Source organism: Lampetra fluviatilis, chromosome 38 (genome assembly GCF_964198595.1).
Source record: "Lampetra fluviatilis chromosome 38, kcLamFluv1.1, whole genome shotgun sequence".
NCBI classification, from domain to species: domain Eukaryota; kingdom Metazoa; phylum Chordata; class Hyperoartia; order Petromyzontiformes; family Petromyzontidae; genus Lampetra; species Lampetra fluviatilis.
Window position 1 is genome coordinate 487,040 of NC_136312.1, and position 27,523 is coordinate 514,562.

The window sequence follows — 27,523 nt, forward strand, 5'->3', positions numbered from 1 at the left end:
ATTGTTGACGCTTTCTCTGCCAGCCCGCGAGAGCGACATCACGGGACTCGGGGTCTCAGCGAGCCGGGGAAGCCGAGGGACGCCGGGGGACGCCGGGGATCTGCGAGTGCCACGGTGAGAGCCCCGGGGCTGTGGCGGGAGGCGGACCGACTCGAGGCGCGTCCAAGTGAATGTACCACACACTGTACGCGTACTGTACAATACAGTGTGCCACCACCACCGTCACTGCTCCCGCCACCACCGCCGTCATCGCTTCCGCCACCACCCTCACAGTCACCACCATCACTACCGTAACCACCCTCACCACCACCCTCACCACTACCACCCTCACAATCACCACCCTCACCACCACCACCCTCACAATCACCACCCTCACCACCAACCTCACCACCCTCACCACCCTCACCACCACCACCCTCACCACCACCACCCTCACCACCACCACCCTCACCACCACCACCCTCACCACCACCACCCTCACCACCACCACCCTCACCACCACCACCCTCACCACCACCACCCTCACAATCACCACCCTAATCACCACCCTAACCACCACCCTCCCCTCACCACCCTCCCCTCACCACCCTCGCCACCACCACCCTCACCACCACCCTCACCACCCTCACCACCACCCTCACCACCACCACCCTCACAATCACCACCACCCTCACAATCACCACCACCCTCACCACCACCACCCTCACCACCATCACCCTCACCACCCTCACCATCACCACCCTCACCATCACCCTCACCACCATCACCCTCACCACCCTCACCACCACCCTCACCACCACCACCCTCACAATCACCACCCTCACCACCACCACCCTCACCACCACCCTCACCACCACCACCCTCACCACCACCACCCTCACCACTACCACCCTCACCACCACCACCCTCACAATCACCACCCTCACCACCCTCACAATCACCACCACCACCACCCTCACCACCACCCTCACAACCACCCTCACCACCACCACCCTCACAATCACCACCACCCTCACCACCACCCTCACCACCACCCTCACCACCACCACCCTCACAATCACCACCCTCACCACCACCACCCTCACCACCACCACCCTCACCACCACCACCCTCACCACCACCACCCTCACCACCACCATCCTCACCACCCTCACCACCACCCTCACCACCACCACCCTCACAATCACCACCCTCACAATCACCACCCTCACAATCACCACCCTCACAATCACCACCCTCACCACCACCACCCTCACCACCACCCTCACCACCACCCTCACCACTCGGGTTTTTCACTGGCGCCGTGGCCGCTCGCACAGCTCTTCTTGCCATTCGCCTGCACCCATTCCCTGTTGCCGGGTTGTCGTTCACCCGCGCAGCCTTCGTTCCCGTACATTGAATTCATTCGTCATCGACATTTCGAGGACCTTCATTCTCTTACATTGTCATCATTCACGTATATTGAAATATTTATTTACACTGCAGGAGGAATCCGATGAGCTATAAAGCTCTTTTTCACAGATGTCCAGTCGGGGCACGGGGTAAGAACGTTGCAACAACGGTGCACAAACACGATAGGAGTGCAAAGTACAGATCTGACAAACAAAACCACCCAAACACACACAAGTAGAACTAAATCATCGCGAGCCTGCCAGGTAACCCCCACTGAGGCGTGAACTTGTTGACGAGACGCAGTTTGCCGTGGACACTGAGAGATTGAAAGAGAAGCAGTTACGCGGATTCGTGGACACGCACAGGTTCGAGACATCGTCGCAATCGATCTCCAATCCAGCAGTGGACCGCGACTGTGATGATTAACACCAAGCGACAGGGAGAGGAACACGCGGATAAGGGGACGCGGAGCAGTGTGGATGCAGCATCGCATTCCTCCGTTAAGAAAGGCGAGCGCGCTTGGGTTGGGTACGTAGCGGCTGGGGGAGATGGAGAGATTAAATCATTTCGCGTGCTGCTCGGTTGATTTGTTGCACCCCAGGGTCATTGAGAGTTGGCGGTAGTTCCGGGGAGGCCCTCATCTAGCAGTGGATTAACCATGGCTGATGTACTGTAGAAGAGAGATGCTTGGGGAGGCCCTCATCCAGCAGTGGATTAACCATGGCTGATGTACTGTAGAAGAGAGAGGCTTGGGGAGGAACTCATCCAGCAGTGGCTGATGCTTGATGAAATCGGCTCGTGTAAAGGTCGGTGTTGGGTGGATTCTATTATATCGCAGGATCGAGATCGGTGGTGGCGGTTTGCAAAAATCCTTCATCCGGCGGTGGATTTAACACGGCTGATGATGACGACCCTCCGCAGATGCAGCTACCGGAGAGGCGCACGTTCCCACGCCACCCCCAGTGCTAGTGGGCCGCTACCACCACCGCCACCACCGCCGTGTCGGTGATGAACGGACCGCCGGGGAATGCGTCGGTGGGGAGCGGGACGGGCGCCACGGGGCCCGTACTCTCCCCAATCACGGGCCCCGCCAGCAACCCTGCAGGCCGTCCCCACGGCTGCGAGAACGGCGCCCTCATGGACCAGTTTGGCGTGTTCATACAGGCCCTGCTGGCCCTGGTGGCCTTCAGCACGCTCATGCGTAAGTGGGCGCCGGTGGCGCGCCAGCCGCTCTTCGTGTTGCGTGCGGGGTGAGACCATCAACCTGGCTTAATCACAGCCCCATGCGCGAGTCTGTGGGTCTCGATATGAATCAGAATAAGAATCAGAGTCTCTATACTGCAGGAGGAGGAATCCCATGAGCGATGAAGCTCTTTTTCACAGATGTCCAACAGCGGCACAGGGTCAGATCGCTCCAACAACAAACGATACAAAAACAGGATAGGAGTGCACAGCATAGGAGAGGTAAGCAAATCACTTTAAAATATATAGAAATAGAAACGAAACTATGTTTATCTTATCAGGTAAAGCCCACTGAGCTATTAGCTTCTTTTCAGAAGCGACCTGTTGACAACATGATAGCTCAACGAAGTGGCATATCACATGTACATTTACAGCAGCCAACCAATCTAAATAATCTCCAGTAATAATCCCAATTTACAAACTGCCACTCTAATAACTTTCGCCACAACGTGCTCAACTCATTGTTTGCCTCGCCATAGCGCACTCGAGTGTTTACAAAATTAACCATTAAGCCACTATTTGTTTTACATTTCACGGCGAATATTCAGTTGCCAATAGTCTCATGTGTACTCAATTCATATTTTTTATTCCGCCGCATACAGTGAGGGAAAAAACGTATTTGATCCCTTGCTGATTTTGTTCGTTTGCCCACTGAAAAAGAAATGATCAGTCTATAATTTTAATGGTAGGTTTATTTGAACAGTGAGAGACAATAACAACAACAAAATCCAGAAAAACGCATGTCAAAAATTGTATAAATTGATTTGCATTTTAATGAGGGAAATAAGTATTTGACCCCTCTGCAAAACATGACTTAGTACTTGGTGGCAAAACCCTTGTTGGCAATCACAGAGGTCAGACGTTTCTTGTAGTTGGCCACCAGGTTTGCACACTTCTCAGGAGGGATTTTTCTTCTTGGTTCTTTCGGTAAAGTCACGTAGAAGGGAAGTAATAAAATAATACAAATAAAACATAATAAAATAATTCTCACGACGTTTCGGCCACAACGCAAGCAGCCGTCCTCAGGTGAAAACCAGGTCTGTCGGGGAGACAGCGTCTGAATGAAACAGCACACGAGCTTGGAGCATATATATAAGCTGGGATGGGAGGGGGGGAAAGGGCGCTTCGACAAAAGAATTTGCATATCAAGATGAATTTAGCATATTTATGGGAAATGCAGGAATGTGATTAGTACTACATATGCCCGTGCATTATGCAGGATTAGCAGCATCAAAGGGAGGGGTAGCATTAATAAAGGGAAGGAGTGTTAATAGTATGTAGCTGCAGTAACTAAAACCAACACGTAAACAACTAAAGTATAAACTACATAGTATCATCAGTATACTAACTATACTCTACAATAAGCTGAGTTACTAACAGTAAGTAATACATTACAATTCTGTCGTAAAAATTATATAATATGCTTCCATCTAAACTTTATTCTCTTACATTACACGAGTCTACACCGTACTATATACTGCCATAGACAAACCCAACATTAAATTATATACTGTATTGTAATATAACACTGTATTATTCTACCCACCCTAATGTATATCACACTGCTATATATTCACTATACAATTACGGTACTATATATTACTTTGAACATTGTATTAAGCATATAAATGTTATACTATTTGTTATTATACACTGTACCATTGACCGTCGTGTCAATGGGTGAGTACGGTAGGAAACTTGCAGCGGAGCAAAGAATCCATTCCCTGCGGAGAATACAATGCCAGTGAGTGGAACGCGGTCTGAAAGTCACCGTAAACGTGAACACAATCAGTTAAGATCTGAAATGGTTTATTACGTCCTTCCAATGATTGCTAAACCAGAATCCATCTTCTCGGTTGAAATTGTCTCTGTGTTTGTATATGTGGATCGCCTCATGAACGAATCTCTCATGGTAGCCAGATGGCTGGTAGAGAACCTCTGTCTTGGAGAAGTCAATGTCATGTGAGCCCACTGAATTGTAACAGTGATCTGCCACGGCTGAGGTGTTTGTCCTACCGTGTTTCAAGTCTGCTTTATGTTCACGGATGCGGTCCGAGACATGTCGTTTGGTTTCTCCAATGTAACTGCTACCACAGAGGCAACTTAGTTTGTAGACGCCAGGGTACTATATGTCTGGAACCATATCTTTTACAGACGGGACCAGATCACGGATTTTGTCCCACTCCTCTTTGCAGATCTTCTCCAAGTCATTAAGGTTTCGAGGCTGACGTTTGGCAACTCGAACCTTCAGTTCCCTCCACAGATTTTTTTTATGGGATTAAGGTCTGGAGACTGGCTAGGCCACTCCAGGACCTTAATGTGCTTCTTCTTGAGCCACTCCTTTGTTGCCTTGGCCATGTGTGTTGGGTCATTGTCATGCTGGAATACCCATCCACGACCCATTTTCAATGCCCTGGCTGAGAGAAGGAGGTTCTCACCCAAGATTTGACGGTACATGGCCCCGTCCATCGTCCCTTTGATGCGGTGAAGTTGTCCTGTCCCCTTAGCAGAAAAAACACCCCCAAAGCATAATGTTTCCACCTCCATGTTTCACGGTGGGGATGGTGTTCTTGGGGTCATAGGCAGCATTCCTCCTCCTCCAAACACGGCGAGTTGAGTTGATGCCAAAGAGCTCCATTTTGGTCTCATCTGACCACAACACTCACCCAGTTTTCCTCTGAATCATTCAGATGTTAATTGGCAAACTTCAGACGGGCATGTATATGTGCTTTCTTGAGCAGGGGGACCTTGCTGGCGCTGCAGGATTTCAGTCCTTCACGGCATAGTGTGTTACCAACTGTCTCTCACTGTTCAAATTAACCTACCATTAAAATGATAGACTGACCATTTCTTTGTCAGTGGGCAAACGTACAAAATCAGCAGGGGATCAAATACTTTTTTCCCTCACTGTACATGATAAACAATTAATAGTAATACAAATAATATAATAGACACGGTAATATATCTTAATATATCAATAATATACACTTGCTTTTCAAAGTATAGATGCGCAATGAGCTGAGCATCCTCTGTTTTCGGTAAAAGGGACATTTGTGAAGATGTGTCTGTTCAAAATGTTTAGCGTACTTCCCGACATGCAAAAAACTTGAAATTTGGCATGTGTGTAGCTTCCAGACTGTACACAATGCAAAAAGTATAAATATATACTTTTCTATTTTGGGGGGGGGGGGGAGGTGCAATAATGGATATATTTTGCACGGCAAGTGAGCGGTGACGTCACATCTGTGATGTCACCCACATGCGGCAGCGTTACGCCGTGTCTCTGCTGACGTCACGCAACCCCCCCCACCCTCCGCGTAGGCCGTGTATTAATCCAAGACAAGAATCCAAGTCTCGGGCAAAGCCGGGTAGTAAAGCTAGTTCATAATAAAGGTTTTTGGTTAAGATCGCGTTATTATAAATGTGTCGCAACCCTCCACCACCCGACACTGCAAATCAGTTAAAAAATGTGTCACGTTAACAAAACGCCAATTAGTTACTTGTTCAGCCCACCGGTGTGTTTGATGAATGAATCTACAAAATTTAGAATTTGTGCATCTCTGTCTGAGCTACCAGTGACAGGGATGAGACCATCCACTCCGCTACACTTTAGAACCTGGTTTGATCACAAATTTATTCTACGTGTGAAGCTGTGGGTCTACGTACGAGTCTGTGGGTCTACTTGTGAGTCTGTGGGTCTACGTGTGAGTCTGTGGTTCTCTGTGTGAGTCTTAGTGAGTCTTTGAGAACCCGGTGTAATCACCGCTGTTGGGCAAATCATGCAAACCCGGATTGGAACCCAGGATCTCAGCGGTGCCGGGTCAGTGTCTCTGAACTTTGCTCTACAACAACAAACTTTCTGAGAACCCGATTTACCGGTCTCTACAGAATCTGGCACGGAGCATCATGAGTGTTGTTAGTGCTCTATATTTGAAAACAAAGGTTATTTTGTGTTTTTAGTACTTAGTGTTTAACGATGCAGTTCTAAGCTAATAAGGGTGAATATCAGGATGGGTGAGCACTAGGCCTTGCCTGCTGTTGTTAGGCGTAGGGCTGTAAGGTGTGGCCACGAAAGGCCATACCTCCCAATAGCTTCCTCGTATTGAAAAGAAGAGCGTTCCAGACGGCCGCAGAAGCACATATAAAAGGACGCGATACAGTGCCCGTCTTTGTTCGATGGCCAGCCAGAAGCCGGCGGCGATGTCTATGTTTATACTGTGTGGTGGAGCCATAGTGCACCCCCAATGATAGCTGTCTCTGTGCATTATTCTGATAGTAAGGGGGCAATGTTGCTCTGGGTGATCCCAGTTGAGAAATGTTGCGGTGTCATCCTTCACATTATGCCACCGTAGACGCTGGTGCACAGCGGCCACTGCGAGTGAAGCAGGACGGCGTGCGTGCTTGTGTCTGTGTGTAGTTAATATGCTGATAACCAGGGCGGCACGCTGGGACACATCACCATCCCTGTGTGGAGCTCCTGTGCACGTGTGTGTTTGTGTGTGGTTTGAGTACCTCTGTAAACATCGCCACTAGGGAGACAAAGGGAGCGGTCCTTGCCACCCACCCCCTTGTGTTCCGTGTCAGCATTCATAGATTCCTACTAGGTGTTCGCTAACAGCACTTGCCCCAACAGTCTGTTAAGGCAACACGGGGGATCTTTGTGTGTATGTACAGTGGGGAGCGGTGGTTTGTGCTGCACTGCGCTGCACTGCGCTACGAACCTGGCGACCTGAGTTTGGTTTCCGCTCGCGGCCAACACCAGTGACGAATATCTGAACCGGTCCTGGGCCTCCCCTAGGTCGACTTGGCGTCAAATGAGTACCTGGCACGCTGTATTAGCATCTCCACCGAGGAGACAAAGGCAGTCGGGCGTGATGCTGGCCACATGATCTCATAGGTGCGCTGTGCCAGCCTTCACAGGTCCTCGCGAACAGCACTTGCCCAAGCAGCCTGCGTAGGCTACACGAGGGATCTTTGTCTTTGTGTACGGTCCGTGGGCCGAATGGAAGAATGCAGTGTAACACCCCTGTTGAGAATATCCAAGCCAATCTACTTAGCCTATCTCGTCTGATGTGTCATTCCTGTTATTCATAATGAGGAAATGTCAGAATCAGAATATTTATTCATGCTGGAGGAATTCGATGAGCTATAAAGCTCTTGTTTAACAGATGTCCAGTATAAATGTTGTTTATTCATCTCGGGTGGAGCGGTGGCGCAGTGGTTAGTGCAGTGTGCCATGAACCCGTGTGAGCCAATTTTGATTCTTGGGCATGGCTGATAGTCATCGGTGGTGAGCGATATCTGAATCAGTCCCGGGCCTCGTCCATGCGAGTAGCTGGTATGGTGCGCAAACACTAGCAATGGAGAGACAAAGGTCGCCGGGTAGGCGTGGTGCCGGCCATGCAACCCGCCGGCCTGGATAGGTGTTTATCGCTAACAGCACTTGCCCCAATAGTCTTATTTAGTCTGTGTGGGGGATCTTTGTCTTTACCTCTGTCTTGTGTCACAGTGAAGCGATTTCGAGAGCCATGTGGGGAGAGGAGGCCCTGGAGGATCTGGTGAGTTCACAACATTTACATCACAGCATCTACGTTACAGCGTCTACATCATCCCTGCTGGATCACAGTGTGATCATGAGCCATCGGTTCTTCATAATATTCACTTGCAATGGCGTTTTTTACTTAATATGTCCTTGTCTGTTTACATATGAGTATCATAGTGACTGTAGACCTACACTGCCATTAGACTTACATTGCCCATAGACATATATTGATCATAGACTTATATCGCACATAGACTTACATCGGCCGTAGCCTAACATCACCCATAAACTAACACATGCCTGTCAACCCATACGGTTTATCTGTATTCTTGTACAGGCAAATTGAGTTTTCAGGTCCATACGGCGTACGGCCGTTTCAATACGGGCAACAACAAAAACGTTGTTTTGTCAATTTCTTTGTGTTTCTCTCCTTGTGATGTTATTTTGTAGGATGAACGTTGAGATTTATAAGGGCACGGGGTGACTAATAAGGTCTGAATTGGTCTGTAATAAGGTAGGCACTGATAAGGGGTTGACGGGTACGCTAACATCACCCATAAACTAGTATTGCCCACTTAACTTGACTAGTATGTCCTTTTCAGTTTACATATTAGCGCAATAGTCACCATATGCCTGTTGACTGTTTCTCAAACTTAAGTTGTGTAATTGTACGACGATGAGTCGGGAATAATCTGCCCGAGGCAGTTGATTATCTAACTTTGATTTGCGTTTGTGTAATACCCTCGCTGTCTCGCGTGATTACGCGACTGTTCGCGTCGCCTTCTTTTTTGCTTTTCGGCATTTCCGTGACCCAGGTCACCCTCGCGAATAAGACTTCTGTGCTGGTCTCTTGACTTCTCACCCCCGGTTCAACAAAATTAACTTGAGACTTGAGTGATACCTCATAGCCGACGGATTTTTACTGAAACTGATATTGTACACACGATAAAGACCAGACGAAGATTGTACACAAGATAAAGACCAGAAGAAAGCACGAAGAATAACCCAAAACCCCAGCCTATTGATGGTTTCATAAAACTTGACCAGGTCAATAAAGCAGAGATGTAGGTCCTATTGAAATTCCCTACACCTCTGCTATATGCACACTCACACACCCGCCGCACTTTGTCGAAAAGGCGGATAACATACAAACTCCACAAACATTGGCCTGCCCTGCCGGTCCCTTGGGCTATTTTTTTTTCTGTCCATCTGCTCGTCTTAACGGTCTATTCGTCTCCTCATGTGTCCTTCGCTGTTTCCAGGCTTTACGACACTTCCAAGCAAATCTTCGGGCAGCTCTTCATCCACTTTGCCAACGTGTACCTATCGGAGCTCACCGAGGAGGACCCCTGCTCCCTGTACGTCAATCTCTGTCCGTCCATCTGTCCGTCCGTAGCACGGAAGGCATGATAGCTCTCGTGGAGTTGATCCAATGTGAAGGAAATGTTTGTGTAAAGTCGTGTTGTTGCTGCTGTTAGGGACTCACCTCAGAGAAAACTGGAGCACAGGGATTAGTGCCAAAAACTCATCGATAAAACCCGGATCATATACGAACTAGTTCTGTGCCTCTCGTAGGTGGACACAGACTTAAATGAGTGCCTGGCGGTGTGGTGTGTAAACATCACCCCTGGGGAGACAGAGGCGGCCGGGTGTGGTGCTAGCGGGGTACCCCTTCTGTTCGGGCGAATGTAGGATCTTTGTCTTGCTGTGTATGAATGCCGAGTGCCGGGAAGCTAAAATGCGGCAGCTTTGCATGGTGGGAAGTTCGCGTGGTGCATCTGTTACGTCATTTTCCTCAAAGCGCGCTTAGCCTGGCACAAGTGCCGTGGTGACGGCACCGTCACATGGTGATGAATGACAGCTTTTCCAACATCGCATCACCCCCGTTTGCATCTGGGCCGCTGGTGGCACTCAATAATAATGATTGAGTCCATGGGCGCCGCAGTGGCGAGGTGTTAACTACCTTGCCTGGTATACAGCATGTCGTGGGTTCAACCCCGACCCTGATGCCTGCTGTATATTTGGAGTCTGCATATCTCTCTGCACATGATTCTGTGAATTTTTCTCCGGGTCCTCCCGTTTTTCCCTCCACATTTAAATACATGTGTTTAGAGTATTTGCCCTCTATATACTTCTACACGATAAGCCACTTCGTTGAGCTATGATTTGTGGCCGGGTCGCTTCTGAAAAATAGATATACAGCTCAATGGGCCTTACCCAGAAAAATTTTAATAGTTTATAGTTTGTATTATTATACTAAGCTAGTTTATTAATACACTGTTAATAGTTTAATGTGGCGTGGGCAATATCGTTCTCATAGTGCAGGGCGACCATCACGAATGAAGGCATTGCTGCTATGCGGACGTTTCACAGCAGGGGACGATGTTTTTGCGTAGTCTAGCCTTGGGGCACCCCCACTGGCAGCTGTCCCTTTGAATTAATCTGCCAGTAGGGGGCAGTGCTGCTCTGTGGTCTAGCCTAGGGGCACCCCAGTGGCAGCTGCCTGTGCATTCGTCAGTAGGGAAACGTGCAGTGCACATTTCAAATTTGGCAAGTTTAAACTGTGAAGTTTGTATCTATGTTGAACTTCATTCGCACCATACGTAGCCTATCGTGCCAGTCGTGCCAATCCGAATTTTTAATAGTTTATTAAACTAGTTTATAAATATAAGTTTTTAATACTTGAATAAACTCGTTTAATAAAATAAAAACTATTTTTTATTTTACCAGGCAAGGCCCACTAAGCTACATAGCACTTTTTAAAAAGCTATCATAAGTGATAGATCTAAAACGAAGTGGCAGCTTATCACCATCACGTGGGGGTGGTGCTGGACACGATGGTATACCGTGACGCGTGATGCCGCAGGTACCTCATTAACTTCCTGCTGGACGCCACGCTGGGCATGGTGCTCATCTGGCTGGGCATCAAGGCGGCGTCGCGTCTTGTGGAGTGGCGGCAGTGGGAGTCGCTGCGCTTCGGGGAGTACGGTGAGTGCCTCGGGGGTGCGGTAACAAAACCCCCCGCCGGGTTGAGAGACGGAATAATGAGACAGAGACTCCTACTTACAAACAGGTTAGGTTCCAAAGGTCTGTTTGTAATTCGATTTATCCGCAAGTCCAACTTTACTACTGTCGATTCCAAACACGTATGGCGTCTACACTAAGTATGGGGAATGGCTTTAAAAGTTGTATAATCTCATGTAGACGTGGATGCTACTGGTTCTTCACGTTTTGTAGATGCCACTGGTTCTTCACGTTCTGTAGATGTAGATGCTACTGGTTCTTCACGTTCTGTAGATTTAGATGCCACTGGTTCTTCACGTTCTGCAGATGCCACTGGTTCTTCACGTTCTGTAGATGTAGATGCTACTGGTTCTTCACGTTCTGTAGATTTAGATGCCACTGGTTCTTCACGTTCTGCAGATGTAAATGCCACCGCAGCCATCTATTGCGTGGTGGTTGAACTTAGGACTTCCGGTTCGAACAAGCAACTGGACGTACGGACAGGTTTGTTCGTATCTCTGAAAGTTCGTAAATCGAATGTTCATAAGTAGAAGAGTTAATTTTAGAACTTTCGTGACTGCAGGAATTATTATTTGTTTATTTCGGTTAAGTCACGTCTAAAGATAAAATAATAAATTAAATTCTACGGGGAAGTTTTAAACTTATCTTCTTTTTTCTCTCTCTCTGACTACTTGTTCTCTCTGCCTGTGTCCTCTCTTTGGAATGTTCACACTTAAATTCTAACTTAGCAATCTTTGAAATACGTAATCAACCAGGCTATGCGTTAATTGTGTGTTGACCGACCCTCTGTGTTGTATTGCATTACATTTCGATATTTTACTAGGTTATTTAATTTTAGTGTGTCCTCCTGATTTTCAGGCTTGCTTGCCGTGTCATCGCACTTGCAGCACCACGTTTTGTTGTCCACTCATTGATATGCTAATTTTTTCTCTAACCCCCCTCCCTCTCTCTGCGTCCGCCCTCCTCTGTCTATTTAAGGCCACCCCACAGAGACGACCACCTCTCTCTGTTACCTGTGTTGCTCTCTCTATGTATCTTGGTGATATCTGTCTGCTAATATGTCTGTCTATAGTTTTCTGGTTAGATTTTATGTCGCTATTTCATTATACCTGATGATGATTGCTTGTGTTGCAATCGAAACGTCGTATTCTATTATTTAATTTAATTTATTATTTTATCTTTAGACGTGACTTAACCGAAAGAAACAAATAATAAGTAGAAGAGTCCCTGTAATGAGAATAATTTACATTTATGAGGCACAATTTATCTGGGGATTTCAGTGTGCGTTTAGAAAAATGTAAGATGTCCCTAGGGTAATGTGCGGCCGTATAATGATGTTGTTAGTCTTTGCTGTAGACCTGTGCTGCAAATTGTCACACGGAGTATCTGGGGGGAGAAGGTTGGGGGCATGGGAGAGGTGACGGTTATGTAGCACAGCGGCCGCGCACTCCTTTGTTGCAGAGGTTCGTGGTGCGGCTGTCAGGCTGCTCCGGTTAATGCTGCAATGTCTGTTCGCCATACTACTACGACTACTACCACACGTGCTGTCTGCCTCACAGGGGACTGAAAATAAAATAAAAACCACGACGTTTCAATTTCAACACAAACGATCGCTTGTGTTGTGATCGAAACGTCGTGGTTTTTTATTTTATTTTTATTACCGAAAGAACCAAGACTAAGTCTACATTATAGACTGCCTGTACACTCATTCAGTTTAATAACCATTGCTACAGTCTACATTATAGACTGCCAGTACACTCACTGAGGTTAAGAACCAAGCTACAGTCTACATTATAGACTGCCAGTATGCTCACTCAGTTGAATAACCATTGCTACAGTCGACATAGACTGCCAATACGCTCACCACGCTTAAAAACCAGGCAACAGTCTACATTACAGACTTCCAGGATGCTCACCGAGGTTAAAAACCAGGCTACAATCTAGATTATAGACTGCCAGTACACTCACTCCAATTAAGAACCAGGCTGCAGTCTACATTAGTGTGTTTTTTATATTATATTTGTATTCATTTTATTTTTATTATTTTATATCTATGTGACTTTACTTAAAGAACCAAAGAATATGAATTCCTGCAGTCATGAAAGTTGGTACATTGCTCAATTTGGATTACACACAGCCGGCAGACTAATGCCCAATATCACTTGCGAATGAGACCCATCCCGGGGGTCACTTGGATTCTCACCAACTGGTTCAAGCAAAATTTAAGGCGGAAAGTTGGTTCAGCGTGGTTGCCACAGGTTGATGCGGTTCCAGTGTTTGCACAGAAGGTGGTGGCGTACGACCATAGATAGTAAACAGAGACTCAATGGAGCAAAATCATTGACAAACTAAGCTCCTGTAAAGACATCCTATTTGACAGGGATGGTCAGACATAAAAGTTTCGTTACGGTTCGGGTTTAACCAGGTGAGAAGTGAAGAGACCAGGATGAGATTAATCAGTGAGCATCACCTGGGTGACCAAAATGACAAATGCAAAACAAAGTTCAGAATTCCATAATAGAGGTTTATTTGGGTTAGATTACGTAAATATTAATTTACTTAAACCTGACACCACGCTACATAGCCAATTAGTAAGGTTTGTTATGTAAACAAAACATGAAATTCGTTCAATCTAGATTTGAAGTTTTCGTGACTGCAGGGATCCATACTCTTTGGTTCTTTCGGTAAAGTCACGTGGGTATAAAATATATTAAATCACGACGTTTCGGGCGCAACACAAGCGTCCGTCATTAGGTGGGACAACCGCAGCAAGAAACAATTGCTGAAGTGGGCAAAAGGGCTGCTGCAACAAGAGGCTATAAGGTGTTGCCTTCATTTCCGCATCTCTTGTTGCTTCAGCTTCCCCCCCCCCCCCGCATTTTGTTCTGTTGCTTCAGCTCCCCACTCCCAGCCCCGCCCACTTTCCTCCCCCCCCAGAATTCTGTCTGCTCGTCCTCTAAACGTTTTCGCAGCACCCCACCCCCTCTCTATCTCTCCCCCCCTTGCTCCTCCCCCCTCTCTTACCTATATAGCCTCTTGTTGCAGCAGCCCTTTTGCCCACTTCAGCAATTGTTTCTTGCTGTGGTTGTCCCATCTGATGACGGACGCTTGTGTTGCGCCCGAAACGTCGTGATTTAATTTATTTTATTTTATACCTACGTGACTTTACCGAAATAACCAAAGAGTATGCAATTCGTTGTTTTGTACAATTTATTACTAGTACTAGTAACGAATTTGCATGTTTTATTTACGTGACAAACCTTACTAATTGGTTGTATTGGGTGGTGGCGAGTTTAAGAACATATTTACGCGATCTAACACCAAATAACTTTTCATGGATAATAATCGTTGCGAAAGCCGAATGTTACTACTATGTGTTAAACAAAGTGCAGCAATGAAGTGAAATAGAAATTGGAGCAAAAGCAACCATGCTGCAGAAGACATTGCAATACTGTGGCCCGAAACCGAAAATCAATATTAAAACGAAACAAATGTCCTGGAATGAAAGTCGGCTTGGGCCGAGTAAAGAATTGCATTTTGGTTCGAGAAATGGTGAGAGGGGCGTTTCGGCAATTCGTTTTCCCAGCAGTAATGCTTACGGCAATTTGAGGCGGTCACCATGACGGACGATGCCACGGTAGTTTCCTAAACGACACAGTCCACGGTAGTTTCAAACAGTCCACGGTAGTTTAACATTCAGGGGTTACATGGCGGTGTGGTGTTTTGTCCAAGTGAATAATTTCGCAAACGATTTAGACTTTTTTTGTGCAAAATTTGGGACCGCGATTCGGAGCGATTGCACGAACAACCAAACTCTCCGCATGGCTTTGGCGATTCGCGACTCAGCCAATGCCGCCCCACCGCCAGCGGGGGTAAGTGCGCAGGGTGGTAGAGAGCGAGCGGGTGCCCGTGTAACCCCTTCCCCCACCCTCGCCCCCAGGGGAGCCGCCCAGGTGCTGCGCGTGGGTGGGGCAGTGCGGCGTGTACCTGCTCGTGGTGGCTTGCGAGAAGACCATCACCTTCCTTGTCATCCTCATCCCCTTCTGGAAGAAGGTCAGAGAGCGTCAGTCTCGTTTGAGATCGCTTGCACACACACTGTAAACACAGTGGTAGATACGTACGGCGTACAGATGTCTTGGCGGTACACCATTGTAGCATAACACACCGGTCCTCATAAAACAATCCGTGATCAAAATTTGAACTTCCGACTGGTTTGACATCATGAAAACTGATTTTTACACACCCTGCAAGATTTTCTGACCGGGATTGCGAATCGCCAATGCGTTCATATAAACACACACAGTCGATACACACACAAACACATGGTAGATACGCACACACAGATACACATACACACACAGTCGCGGTGACATCACCACAGCGCTTGTGCCAGGCGATGTGCACATTAAGCTCACATGAAGTGTCGAACGCCCGCTGGCAGGGGGTCACGGGACAGACTCGGGTGCCATGGGTCAACTGATTGAGATAACTGGCCGATGCACCACCTGTGCCAACTTGCTGTGTTTTCACCACCCGGCGCTCCGCTCGTTGTCGTGAGCATCGCTCCTCTGCCCTCCGTTGTTACTGGAGGGTGACTGCCTCCAACTGCCCAGTAGCGTCTTTCCCGAGCCTCTTCCACAGAGGCCGATCTTGACACCGCTGGTACCAGTCATCGGCAAGTCCACTCAGCTCCACATCCTCTTGTACCACATCACTCCATCTCTTCTCTAGCCCGTGCCGCGCCCGTTTAGCCCCCTATATTCGGCCGACCAAAACCTGTTTAGGCATGCGGTGTCTGGGCATCTAGGCGACATGAACCTCATGGCGGTACTCCGGGGTACCATAGTACCCCGGCTCTCGCATAATGTCCGTGATACAGTCATTTTTAGTCTGTTGATGGTCGGCTATGCGGAAATCAGCTCATCTCGATTAGCTGTATATGATGTACCACGATGGTGCGTACGAGCGGTCAAGGTTTCATCGCAATCGTCCTCGTTGCATTTCGACATCGCGGAGTAGCACTGATTTCGGATTTATTGGTACGCCAGACACGGAGTTAAGTACACCCCTAGAAAATATAGTGTCCCAGAAATAAAATATTTAATTGCCTCGGCCATTTTGTATTATTTGGTACCCCGGGGTACCGCCAGGAGGATCACATGACCCAGCCAACAGCCTTGCTTGCTAGAGGAGCTCACCGATGGGACTTTGTCCAGATCTTTCAAGGATTTATGAGCTCTTTATACAATCCAGCCTGGTTAAACCCTCGATAGAGCATAGGCAGGCCAGCCTAAATGTTTCTATCCGGTGAAGATGTTCCATTTGGGGGGTCCAGTTTCGCAAGCATAGAGAAGGGAGGGCATGACTATGGCCGAGAAGACCTGAAGCTTCGTGTGGAGTGACAGACAAAGTAGCTTCCACACAGCGTTACACAGCTGATGAGAAAACAATGCCGCTCGACTGATTCGTAGTAAGACCTCGGCTGCCCAATTGGAGCTGGTCATAAGCACCCTGCCCAGGTACGGAAACTTCTCCACTCTCTCCGCAACTTCCCCATCACTCATGGGGAGTTGAGGGAGTTGAGGGAATTGAGTGTTTGATGACACAAAATACACAGGTAGGTGCTTTGCTTTTGGTGTGGCTGCTGGTAAGGCCCCACCCCATAGTGGCACACTACAGGTTTAGCAGCAGCACCTCCAACTCCTTCTATGAGTGAGCAGCAATCATCAGATTATCAGCGTATATAACACACACAGTAGATGGACGCAATGACGGAGCCAGGATTTTCAGGTAGGGAGGGCAAATCCTCCAGCAATGAAAAATGATAGGAGTTAGTAAGTAAGGACTTGTCCCTTGCTTTTTATTCGACGTGTGTGCGGCGATGGCGCAGCCATCGAGCAAGGGTCGAATTAGAATCGTGTGTGATCGGCATCGCGCTCGCTGAAGGTGAATGCTTTCAGGGAAGTCGTGTACTGCATAGGCAACTGCGCACAATTCTGTGAGTCACTTATAACTGCTTTGCCATTACTTATTGCCAATTATGGATTCAGACTATTGTCCTATCATCTCATCGAGTCCCTGGCACATAATAATATGCTACACTGTGGCAGTGGGGATCGCAAAATGCCGATTTATTACTAATAAACCCCAATGATCCGATCGAAATTAGCGATTTCGATCGGACTATTGGGGGGGCACGTGCCACCCCACCCCCCATACTGGCACACACAGTAGATGGACGCAATGACGGAGCCAGGATTTTCAGTTAGGGAGGGCAAATCCTCCAGCAATGAAAAATGATAGGAGTTAGTAAGTAAGGACTTGTCCCTTGCTTTTTATTCGACGTGTGTGCGGCGATGGCGCAGCCATCGAGCAAGGGTCGAATTAGAATCGTGTGTGATCGGCATCGCGCTCGCTGAAGGTGAATGCCTTCAGGGAAGTCGTGTACTGCATAGGCAACTGCGCACAATTCTGTGAGTCACTTATAACTGCTTTGCCATTACTTATTGCCAATTATGGATTCAGACTATTGTCCTATCATCTCATCGAGTCCCTGGCACATAATAATATGCTACACTGTGGCAGTGGGGATCGCAAAATGCCGATTTATTACTAATAAACTCCAATGATTCGATCGAAATTAGCGATTTCGATCGGACTATTGGGGGGGCACGTGCCACCCCACCCCCCATACTGGCTCCGCCAGTGCACAGACAGAAACGCAAGTACACATTCATACTGACTTAGTTTAACACATAGGCTTTTGCGACCATTATCCATATTTTAGTACACACAATGGACAGGAAGGACAAGATCACTGGGCTCGCATAATGCGCATGAATCCCACCCCCACTTCGCACAAGAAGAGTGCACAAGTATGATCACCACATCTCCGCCTCTATTTAAGGCACAAAGCAGGTGGAGTTCTCCACAAATCTGGCTGTCACCTGATGAAGCTAGTTGTATTACTGGCGAAACGTCGTACTCGGATTGTAAATGTTGTGGCGAATTGACATGTTCTGTTTACGTCACAACCCTTAATTGTTGGCTGTGTCGGGTGGTGGCGGGTTTAACGACACATATATTTACGCGATTTGACCCAAATATCCTCTATTATGGATACTGATTGAGGTGGCTATGTTTAGTGTTTCCGTGTCTTAAGCGTCTACACGTCTAAATTCACTTCGTGTTTTGTCCATGTGTCCATGCCTCTGCGTGCGTGCACGTGTACATGTTTCTGTATTCGTGTGTGTACATAGCCTGGCACAAGCACCGTGGTAATGTCACCGCCACGAATGGCGGTTGGTGTTGTTTTGTCCGTGTGTCTGTCCGTGTCTCGTTTTCGTCTCACTTGTCTTCTTGTCTCGCCCATGGGTCTGTGTGTCCACACGGACAAGGTTGGCTTCGTACGGTGCGAAAGAAATTCAACATACATACGTGTCCATGCGACCATGCCGTATCCGTTTGTCTGAGTGTGTGTCCGCGTCTTCAGCTCGTCACACTTGTCTCCTCTCTGTGTCCATTTGTGTCTGCACGTGTCTGTGTCTGCTCACGTCCGTGTGCGTGCGCTGCGCTTTGACATGCATGTGCTTCACGTTGCCTGCGTGCGCTTTGCTTCACAGGTGCAGGAGCTGATCCTGAGCCTCATTCCGAACCCCCAGGTGGAGCTGGCCCTCGTGATGCTCATCGTCCCGTTCGTGGTCAACGTGAGTGCCGCTCACCACCTGCCACTCGCCAGGGATGTCGCCTGCTCCCGTGAACTTCACCACCCGTTCATTCATTAATTTCTCCGCCTATGTTGAGGACTTGGCCAACCAGACACTGACTGCTTTTTCTCATCCACACTGTTCAACTGCTACAAACGAATTTTTTTTTTTTTACCAGGTAAGGCACAATGAGCCGTATAGCTCTTTTTCAGAAGTGTCCCTGGCTATCACAAATGATAGCCCAATGAAGTGACTTATCGCGTGGAAATCTATAGCAGCAGCCAAATATTCTAAATGCGGAGGAAAAAAATGGAGGACCCGGAGAAAAATCCGTGTGACCATGGGGAGAGAGACACGCAAACTCCAAATATACAGCAGGCATCAGGGTCGGGATCGAACCCACGACCTCCTGTATGCTAGGCGAGGGAGTTAACATCTCGCCACTGTAGCACCCCTTAAATACGGCAGGTCACAATAACTTCGCTCGCCCAATCACTCACATCCTCCCATTCCCCAAAACAAAGTCAAAGATCCCCCATATATCCTGAACAGACTGTTGGGGCAAGTGCTGTTAGCGAGCACCTATGAAGGCTTGCACAGCACACAAGGAGGTGGGTGGCCAGCACCACGCCCGACCGCCTTTGTCTCCCCAGTGGCGATATTTTTACACACCGCACCAGGCACTCATTTGAGGCTGAGTCAACCTATGGGAGACCCAGGACCGTTTAAGATAACCGCCACTGGTGTTGGCCATGAGCAGTAATCGAACTCGGGTCGTTGGGTTGGTAGCGGTGCACGCTAACCACAACACTACCACTCGCCGCACTCACAAACATACTCAATCACCCACTCAATTGCCCCCTCACTTAACTACTCACATACACACTCACCAACTCACCCACTCACCACACTGCAAGTCAAAGCACTTCTCTTGCTGCTGCATCTCAATTACCAAAATGTAGCTGTCCTGAAGATGCTTGACTCAGTCTCAAGAGATAAAGCTTGCGAATCTCTGATCTAACTGATGCTGATTCTGGCTGTGAGAGTTTCCCTCTTACTCACCCTCGGTGAGTGGGTGAGTGAGTTAGCTGAATGAGTGATGCTGAATCTGGCCTTGAGAGTCGCCCTCTTACTCACCCTCGGGGAGTTGAGCTGAAACAACGTTAACTCTTTGCGTGTCGTGAAACGGTTATGCACTGCGTGTGGCCATCCCGTTGGTAGGTGGGCGTCACGGTGACTTTGCGTGGTGTGCCTGTTGGTGTGTGGGTTGCACGGTCACCCTGTGTGGTAATCTTGGTGGCTGGTGTGTGGGTTAATTTAACACGTAGGCTTTGGCGACCAATATTATTCATAATATAGGTTTTTAGGTCAGATCGCATTATTTATAAATGTGTCGTAACCCTCCACCACCCGACACGGCCAAACAGTAAAAAATGTGTCACGTTTTCAAAGGACAAATTAATTGACTTCTTTAGCCCATCGGTGTGCTGAAGAGAGAATAAACAGCATTTTAAAATTTGAGTACGACGTTTCGCTGATAATTACAATCATCTTCATCGGGCAAGAATGGTGAAGCTCTCCTGTTGATTTTGATAACGTTGAAGTGTTGTGTAAAATGAATTATTACTGGCCAAGACTAATTAGAGAATCCATTGAAATTGAGAGAAACAGAAATAATTTCAATCGCTCTGACAGCTACAGGCTTAGTGCGGCCTGGAAGCGTATTATCAAATAAATACAATTACAATTCCTTATAAGGGAAACAAATACCAATGAATAACAATTGAATGATTACCAATCTATATAATTACAATACCCTCCCCCTCCTTGCCTCGAATCACTGCACCAGATTGAATTGAATTAAATGATGACGTAACCCTGATGCTGCTCTATTTAAGACCGGAAGCAACAGGAGAGCTTCACCATTCTTGCCCGATGAAGCTGATTGTAATTATCAGCGAAACGTCGTACTAAAATTTTAAAATGCTGTTGATTCTCTCTTCAGCACACCGGTGGGCTGAAGAAGTCAATTTATCCTTTGAAAAACGTGACACATTTTTTACTGATTGACCGTGTCGGGTGGTGGAGGGTTACGATACATTTATAAATAACGCGATCTAACCCAAAAACCTATATTATGAATGGTGTGTGGGTGCCTGCGGGGTTCAGGCCGTCATGTTCTGGCTGACGGACAACTTCCTGATGAAGAAGGGGAAGGTGAAAGCCAAATCGGATGGAGACGACGCCAGCTCGGTGCGCTACTACCGGCGCGCTGCCTCGCGGGATGACTCCGAGTCCGAGGTGCGTTCTCGTGCGTTGTGCTGGCCACCCCCACTCCCTTGCGTGCCGTTCCGGCCTTCATAGGTGCTCGCTAACAACACTTGCTCCGAACAGTTTGTTAAGGCTATATGGGGGATCTTTGTGTGAGTGGGTGTGCAAGTGTGTGGGTGTGCATTTGTGTGTGCATTAGTGTGTGTGTGTGCGCGTTTGTCTGAGTGGGTGTACAAGTGAGTGCATGTGTGGGTGGGGAGCGGTAGTGTAGCAGTTAGCATTTTTTTCTACGAACCCGACGGCCCGATTTCGATTTCCGCTCACGGCCAACACCAGTGACAATTATCTGAACCGATCCTGGGCCTCCCCTAGGTCAACTCAGCCTCAAATTAGTGCCTGGTGCGGTGTGTAAACATCACCACTGGGGAGACAAAGGTGGCCGGGCGTGGTGCTGGTCACCCACCCTTGTGTTGTGCCATACTGGCCTTAATATAATAGCTGCTCGCTAACGGCACTTGTCCCAACAGTCCATAGCCTACACAGAGGACCTTTTTCTATTTGTGTGCATGTGTGTGATAATGTCCACGTGTGTGTTCATGTGTGATGACAATTATGGCAGTAAATCATTAATGAGTACGATGACGACGATGATGGTGATGATGTTGACGTTCATGGTGTTCATCATGGTGGTCATGTCGATGAGTGAGGGATGTTCACAACCCATAACCCTATCACAACGATGTCACGACGACGAAAACGACAACAATGACGACGATGATGACAACAATGACGACAATGATGATGACGATTATGACGATGTTAACGAGCGTGCCTTTCCTCGCTCAGGTACTCCTGTCGCCGGACGAGTCGGACAAGGTGGACAGCGACCGGGACACGCGGCGCCTCATCGGCAATGGCACGGCCGCCAAGAAGAAGAAAGTTCGCTTCGAGATGCCCGTGTAGCGCCGCCCCCCCCCCCTGGTGGAGGGATTCCTTCGGTGGAGGAGATCATACGGTGAAGGGAGTCCTACGGTGGAGAGGGTCCGCTTGGCCAGCTGGCACCACCACCACCACCTTCACTGCGACCTCCACCACCGGCACCACACAGATGAAGACGTCCGATCGCTGGTGCCACCACCACCGAGCGCACACACGCGTCTTAACGCGCGTGTGTACGCGTTCTGCTTTGTCTTTGTCGATCTAGGTACAATCTGGCTAGCCAGACTCGAGACAACCGGCGATTTAAATTCTCACCAAATATATCTTCCGCTTATTGCCGCTTGACTCAAGTTTGATGGCACGAGACTTTTTAAGTGGCAGCCATAGGCACAGCGAGAGAGGCGGGGGGGGGGGTACCCGGACGTGATGTGCGGGTGCGTGGGGTGGGCCGATGTTGCTGGACTGCCCGGGACCGAACTTGAGGCTGAACCCAATTTCTCTGCGGACGAACACCGCGACCGCCCCCGAGCGAAACGAACCCAAGCCGCAAAGCCAATCAACCGACGGATGCGCCTTCGTTTGGCCTAGCGGCACTAATGCTCGCAAAACGGAACTGAACTGGACTTCTCATCATCATCACCACCACTGCGACAAACTTATCCTTCACGGCTGGACAGTGTTGACATTTCCAATTATTTTATTTTTTAAATCTCTGGACAGATTCGAACAAAGAGCTCGACGGGACAAGCTAGCGGCGTGCAAATTGGGGGGGGGGGTGGTTTGAGGGGGGGTCCATATGATAACGCCGCCAGCGCACGCTCCGTGCAATACAAACCAACGAGATCCAAACTCAGGGACAAGGCGAGGTCTGCTGCTCGACGCTCCGTTTCTGTTGCTTGCTGTCTACGTTGCAGAGCCACGGGGGAGGTGGCTTGCTGGCTGCACGGAGCCAGGGGGGGCGGGAAACTCGCTGGCTGCACGGAGCAAGAGGGGAGGAGACTCACTGGCTGCACAGAACCAGGGGGGAGGTGGCTCGCTGGCTGCACGGAGCCAGGGGGGAGGTGGCTGGCTGGCTGCACGGAGCCACGGGGGAGGTGGCTCGCCGGCTGCACGGAGCCAGGGGGGGTGGGAAGCTCGCTTGGCTGCATGGAGCCACGGGGGAGGAGGCTCGCTGGCTGCATGGAGCCATGGGTACAAATTGGTCGTGGCCGTGGTTGCGGTGCATTTCTAGGACCTCGCTCCGTGCACCGTTCACCGCCGATTCGGGTGTCATGGTGGCTAGAAGATGTTATCTCCCTCGCCTGGTATACAGGACGTCATGGGTTCCATTCCCGATCATGACGATGCCTGTAATAATTGGAGTTTGCGTGTCTCTCTCCCCGTGCTCACGTGGAGTTTTCTCTGGGTCCTCTGGTTTTTCCCTCCACATTAAGAAACATGAATTTTGATTATTTTGCTGATGTAAATTTCCACATGATAAGCCACTTTATTGAGCTATCATTTGTGGCCAGGTCGCTTCTGAAAAACAGCTCCATAGCTCAGTGGGCTTTACCTGGTAAATACACCTTTTTCTTACTTTTTTGCCTAGGAGAGAGACAAAGGTAAGTCGTTTGCTCAACGTGGCCAGTTTTCAATATGCTAAGTTCCCCAATCGCAACACAAGTAAACACAAAAGCTTTGTTACAGGAGAGTTGCCGTAAGTGACCCCCCCCCCCCATCTTTTACAGGCACCAGAGCTGACTCGATGGCCCTCTCAGGCTTTGAGTTTTGAGGAGTTGGGTCTACGTGGTGAGAATTTATTCTCTCAAGTTTGTGCCACGTTACTGACTACGGGCATCTTCAAGGGTTGTAACTAATTTTTTTGTACAAAGTTGCTGAGCAAAGGCCCAAAATTATCAATCGGCCAGCAACCAACAGCACAATAAAAGCTGTTATAGATAAAGAGTGTAACACATTTCCCAGATTGAGCAAGGTTATTTTAAGAGCTTGCGGCGGCGGGGGGGGGGTGGGGGGGCAACAGACAATGATGGGAGGAGGGAATCTTCAAGTGGAGCAGTGCGAGAAAAGCAGCAGAGAGAGAAGTGAGGTGTCCTGTGGTGTGGTGAGTGAGTGCGTTGGCTTGTGACCGTATGAGCAAGTGAGTTGCTGTGACCTGCAGTGTGGTGGGTTAGTGGCTGACTGGGGTGTATTGGCGTGTGACCGTATGAGCAAGTGAGTGTTGCTGTGACCTGCAGTGTGATGGGTCAGTGACTGGGATGTCTTGGTGTGTAACTGTATGAGCAAGTGAGTGTTGCTGTGACCTGCAGTGTAGCGAGTGAGTGACTGGAGTGTCTTGGTGTGTGACTGTGAGTGAGTTTTGCTGTGACCTGCGGTGTTGGTGGTGAACGAGGCACTCAGTGTCTAGGCAGAACAGAGTCCTTAACGCGGGTGGAGGAATCGACGAGTCGAGTTCACGGAAAAAGTGACCCGTGGTAGTGGCAGAAGGGCAATTTGATTGGAAAGCAGCGGCGAGTTTTTAAAGAGTGTTTGACAACTGCTTGACGCCGCTGTTCTGGACGCGTCAGCGCCACCAGAGCGCGAACTATCGTTTGTGTAAATTCTGGTTTAGCGTGGTTGTCTGTGGTTTCGCCCCAACCATGCGTAAGTTTTGGTTCTGGAGAATTTGAATGGCAAAACTGGCAGCACGGTCGACGATCAGGAGCAAGGGAAGAGATGTGTATGTGTGTCACTGATTGACGGTGTCATGATCGCCCTCTTTGGAGGAGGCTCGTGAAGGACGCTGCTGGGCAGTTTGAGGCAGTTTTAGGCAGTCACCCTCCAGCAACAAGAGGATGGAGGAGTGACGCTCACAACAACGAGCGGAGTGCTGAGCAGATAACACGTAGCAATTTGGTACAGTGGAAAGCACAGGTGGTGCATCTGCAGTCAGTCATCTCAGTCAACCCATGGCACCTGGGTCTGTCCCATGACCTGCCAGCGAGCCTTTGATACTCCACGTGGCCTCAAGGTGCATCTAGCATGGCACAAGCGCCGTGACGATGCTACCACCACTTAGTGGGAAACGGCAGTTGTCTTTGTCACGTTGTTCGGCCGCTTCCACTTTCATTTTTGGGCAGCGTTGCCTACAAGAGAGACGATGCTAGTCAAAACGATCGCTCCACCAAATTTTCCTTTATGCAAGGTTGCGATGGTTCGTATCGTCTATTTAAACAACGATGATGACGGGAGGACAGCAGCCACTCGTGGGGCACATCCTCGGAAGAGATCGTGATTGAATCGGCCAAGCGCAGCCTGCCATGGTGGAGTCTTATACCGCAGGATCGCGCGAGAATGTGACGGCTTGGCAGGGTGGTTTAGTGCTCATCCTGCAGTGGGTTGCTCATGGGTGGTGATGATGATGTGGATGTATCAAAGACGGGAGAAGCGTTAGGAGGAGGTCTTCATGATTTTGTAATTATGTGGGCTTCAGAGGAGACGGAGCGGATGCATTCCGACGATTTAAATTCCACAGAACCTGGGTGAATGTTCCGGCTGTGTAGCATTCACTTTGCCTACATATTTCGTCCTAATGTTTTTCTAGATATATTTTTTTTATATTATTATTCGTTCATCCGTCACAGGTACGGAAAGTACTGACCAGCGGCAGTCGGGGACCTGAAGGGGCATGAAGAGCAGATCCCATTTCAGATTCGCAACAAACGCTGCAGAGAAGTGATGGGGCGACGTGTGGAGCGCTTTATTTCTCAACGCTTTAATTTAACCGTGTATCACGAATAATTATCAATGCTGTTATGATATTTAACATCGTGCTGATCAGGTCAGCATGGATAAGTAGACCCAAAAACACACCGGAGTTCACTTGAGCGGAGGCCGCATCTGCCAGTGGTGGTGTGAGCGAGTGCCTGCAGGGCTGCCCCTTTACCTTTGTACTCCGAGTTACGGTGATGGGGGGGGGCTTTCATAGGTAGTACTGCTCGTTACTAACGGCACTTGCCCCAGAAGTGTGTTACAGGCTGTACGGGGTGGGCGGGGGGGGATCTTTGTCTTCGCCAAAGTCGTGGGTCAGCGCATTGGATTCGTGATGCAAGAGGCCACCAGTTCGATTCCATCTCCCGGCCTGGTCCGTTGAGACAATGGGGGCGAGTTGCTTGCATCAGCACCACCCACCCCCCCTTAGCCCAGACACATCTCTCTCCACCCACAGCAGCATAAATGGGTGCACTAAAATTCATCAACCGGCAGGTCGAGTGTGGTGGGGTAAAGTGTGGTGGTGAAGGTAGTACAGGAAGTGGGATCATTCAAGAACCCATCCGTGTGGACCCTTTGAGTGTAATCCCCTCTAATGTCGACCCGGTCGGTTGTCTCCGGGTTCTCTGGCTTCCACCCAAAGCAAAACTCATTAATTATGGAATTCCTGGCCATGCGGGAGCCTCCTGCAAAAAAAAAACGATTCTTAAGAGCAGAGCTTAATTTCTCACGAAATATTTTCGTGGTCTTTCATTCTGCACTGAAGGTGGCAAATGTTTTGAAACTCCCTTCGATGAGGTGTCATATACCCAAGTGTGCGGGATAGATTGTTGCCCCCTCTTACACGTGGGTTTTCTCCGGGTTCCCCCAGTTTCCTATGTACGGTGCGAAAGAATTTCAGTGTTTGAACATCTGAACACCTGTTGTATTGTCAGAAAGGGTCAAACCTATTCTTATTTTTTTATACTTGGATGCTGGCAAAAAAGGTCCCATGATATCACATAGTGGCTCCATTTTTCTTGCTATAGCCTGTGGCTCCTGAGCCGCATGTGGCTCCGTGGCTTCGTTATTCACAATGCGATTTGCGGCTCTTGAAATATTGGAGAGATTTTATTTGGGTTTTACCTTTTACCGACTTCAAGAAAAAATTGCTGCTCTTGTTAATTGTCTTGCCTTAACCCCCCTTCCCTTGCTATGGGGTAAGGGGCGAAGGGAGATGTGGCATGCCAGAGTGCCCCCCCGCCACTACACTGGTGGTGGCCGTGGTCATTGACTTTATTATGAAGGCAAAACAATCAATTGAGCTGTGTACCCCCGCCTGTGTTGCAGTTTGGGGGGGGGGGGTTGAACTTAAGTTTACATTGCTTGGGTGGGGGTGGGCATGGGTCAACCGAGACTGGAACCGGGGTAAAGGTTCCCAAGTGGCGAGCACGTGGCATCTTATTCTGTAAAGACGCGCACTCTACATTTGTAACTATACAATACAATAAACAAAACAAGTGGGGGAAATGTTTTCTGGTGGCTCTGCCCTTGTGTGTCCATGCCGTACATGTACGTGTATGTATGGAGTGTAGGTGTGTGTGCAGGTAGTTATGTATGTGGAGTGAGATGACTTCAGAGACACGACTTGTAGAGGGTTTCTTATTTATTTCTGAACTAG

The 27,523-nt window shown here is 48.7% G+C and overlaps 1 protein-coding gene across 1 annotated transcript; it reads left to right on the plus strand.

The window, feature by feature from the left end:
- Positions 1 to 27,205, plus strand: STIMATE (STIM activating enhancer). Its single transcript, XM_078873998.1, has 9 exons — positions 1 to 114; positions 2,314 to 2,593; positions 8,144 to 8,192; positions 9,439 to 9,534; positions 11,043 to 11,164; positions 15,141 to 15,253; positions 18,823 to 18,906; positions 21,076 to 21,207; positions 22,024 to 27,205. The coding sequence occupies exons 2-9, from the start codon at positions 2,401 to 2,403 to the stop codon at positions 22,138 to 22,140; spliced, it is 906 nt and encodes a 301-aa protein (XP_078730124.1). The 5' UTR covers positions 1 to 114; positions 2,314 to 2,400; the 3' UTR covers positions 22,141 to 27,205.
- Positions 27,206 to 27,523: the final 318 nt, after the last annotated feature.

Excerpts from the sequence above, each read along its gene's own strand:
- STIMATE (XM_078873998.1), top strand. The coding sequence starts at position 2,401 with ATGAACGGACCGCCGGGGAATGCGTCGGTGGGGAGCGGGACGGGCGCC. Across the intron at positions 2,594-8,143 it reads GGCCTTCAGCACGCTCATGC|TGAAGCGATTTCGAGAGCCA; the intron begins GTAAGTGGGCGC and ends CTTGTGTCACAG. Across the intron at positions 11,165-15,140 it reads GCTGCGCTTCGGGGAGTACG|GGGAGCCGCCCAGGTGCTGC; the intron begins GTGAGTGCCTCG and ends CCTCGCCCCCAG.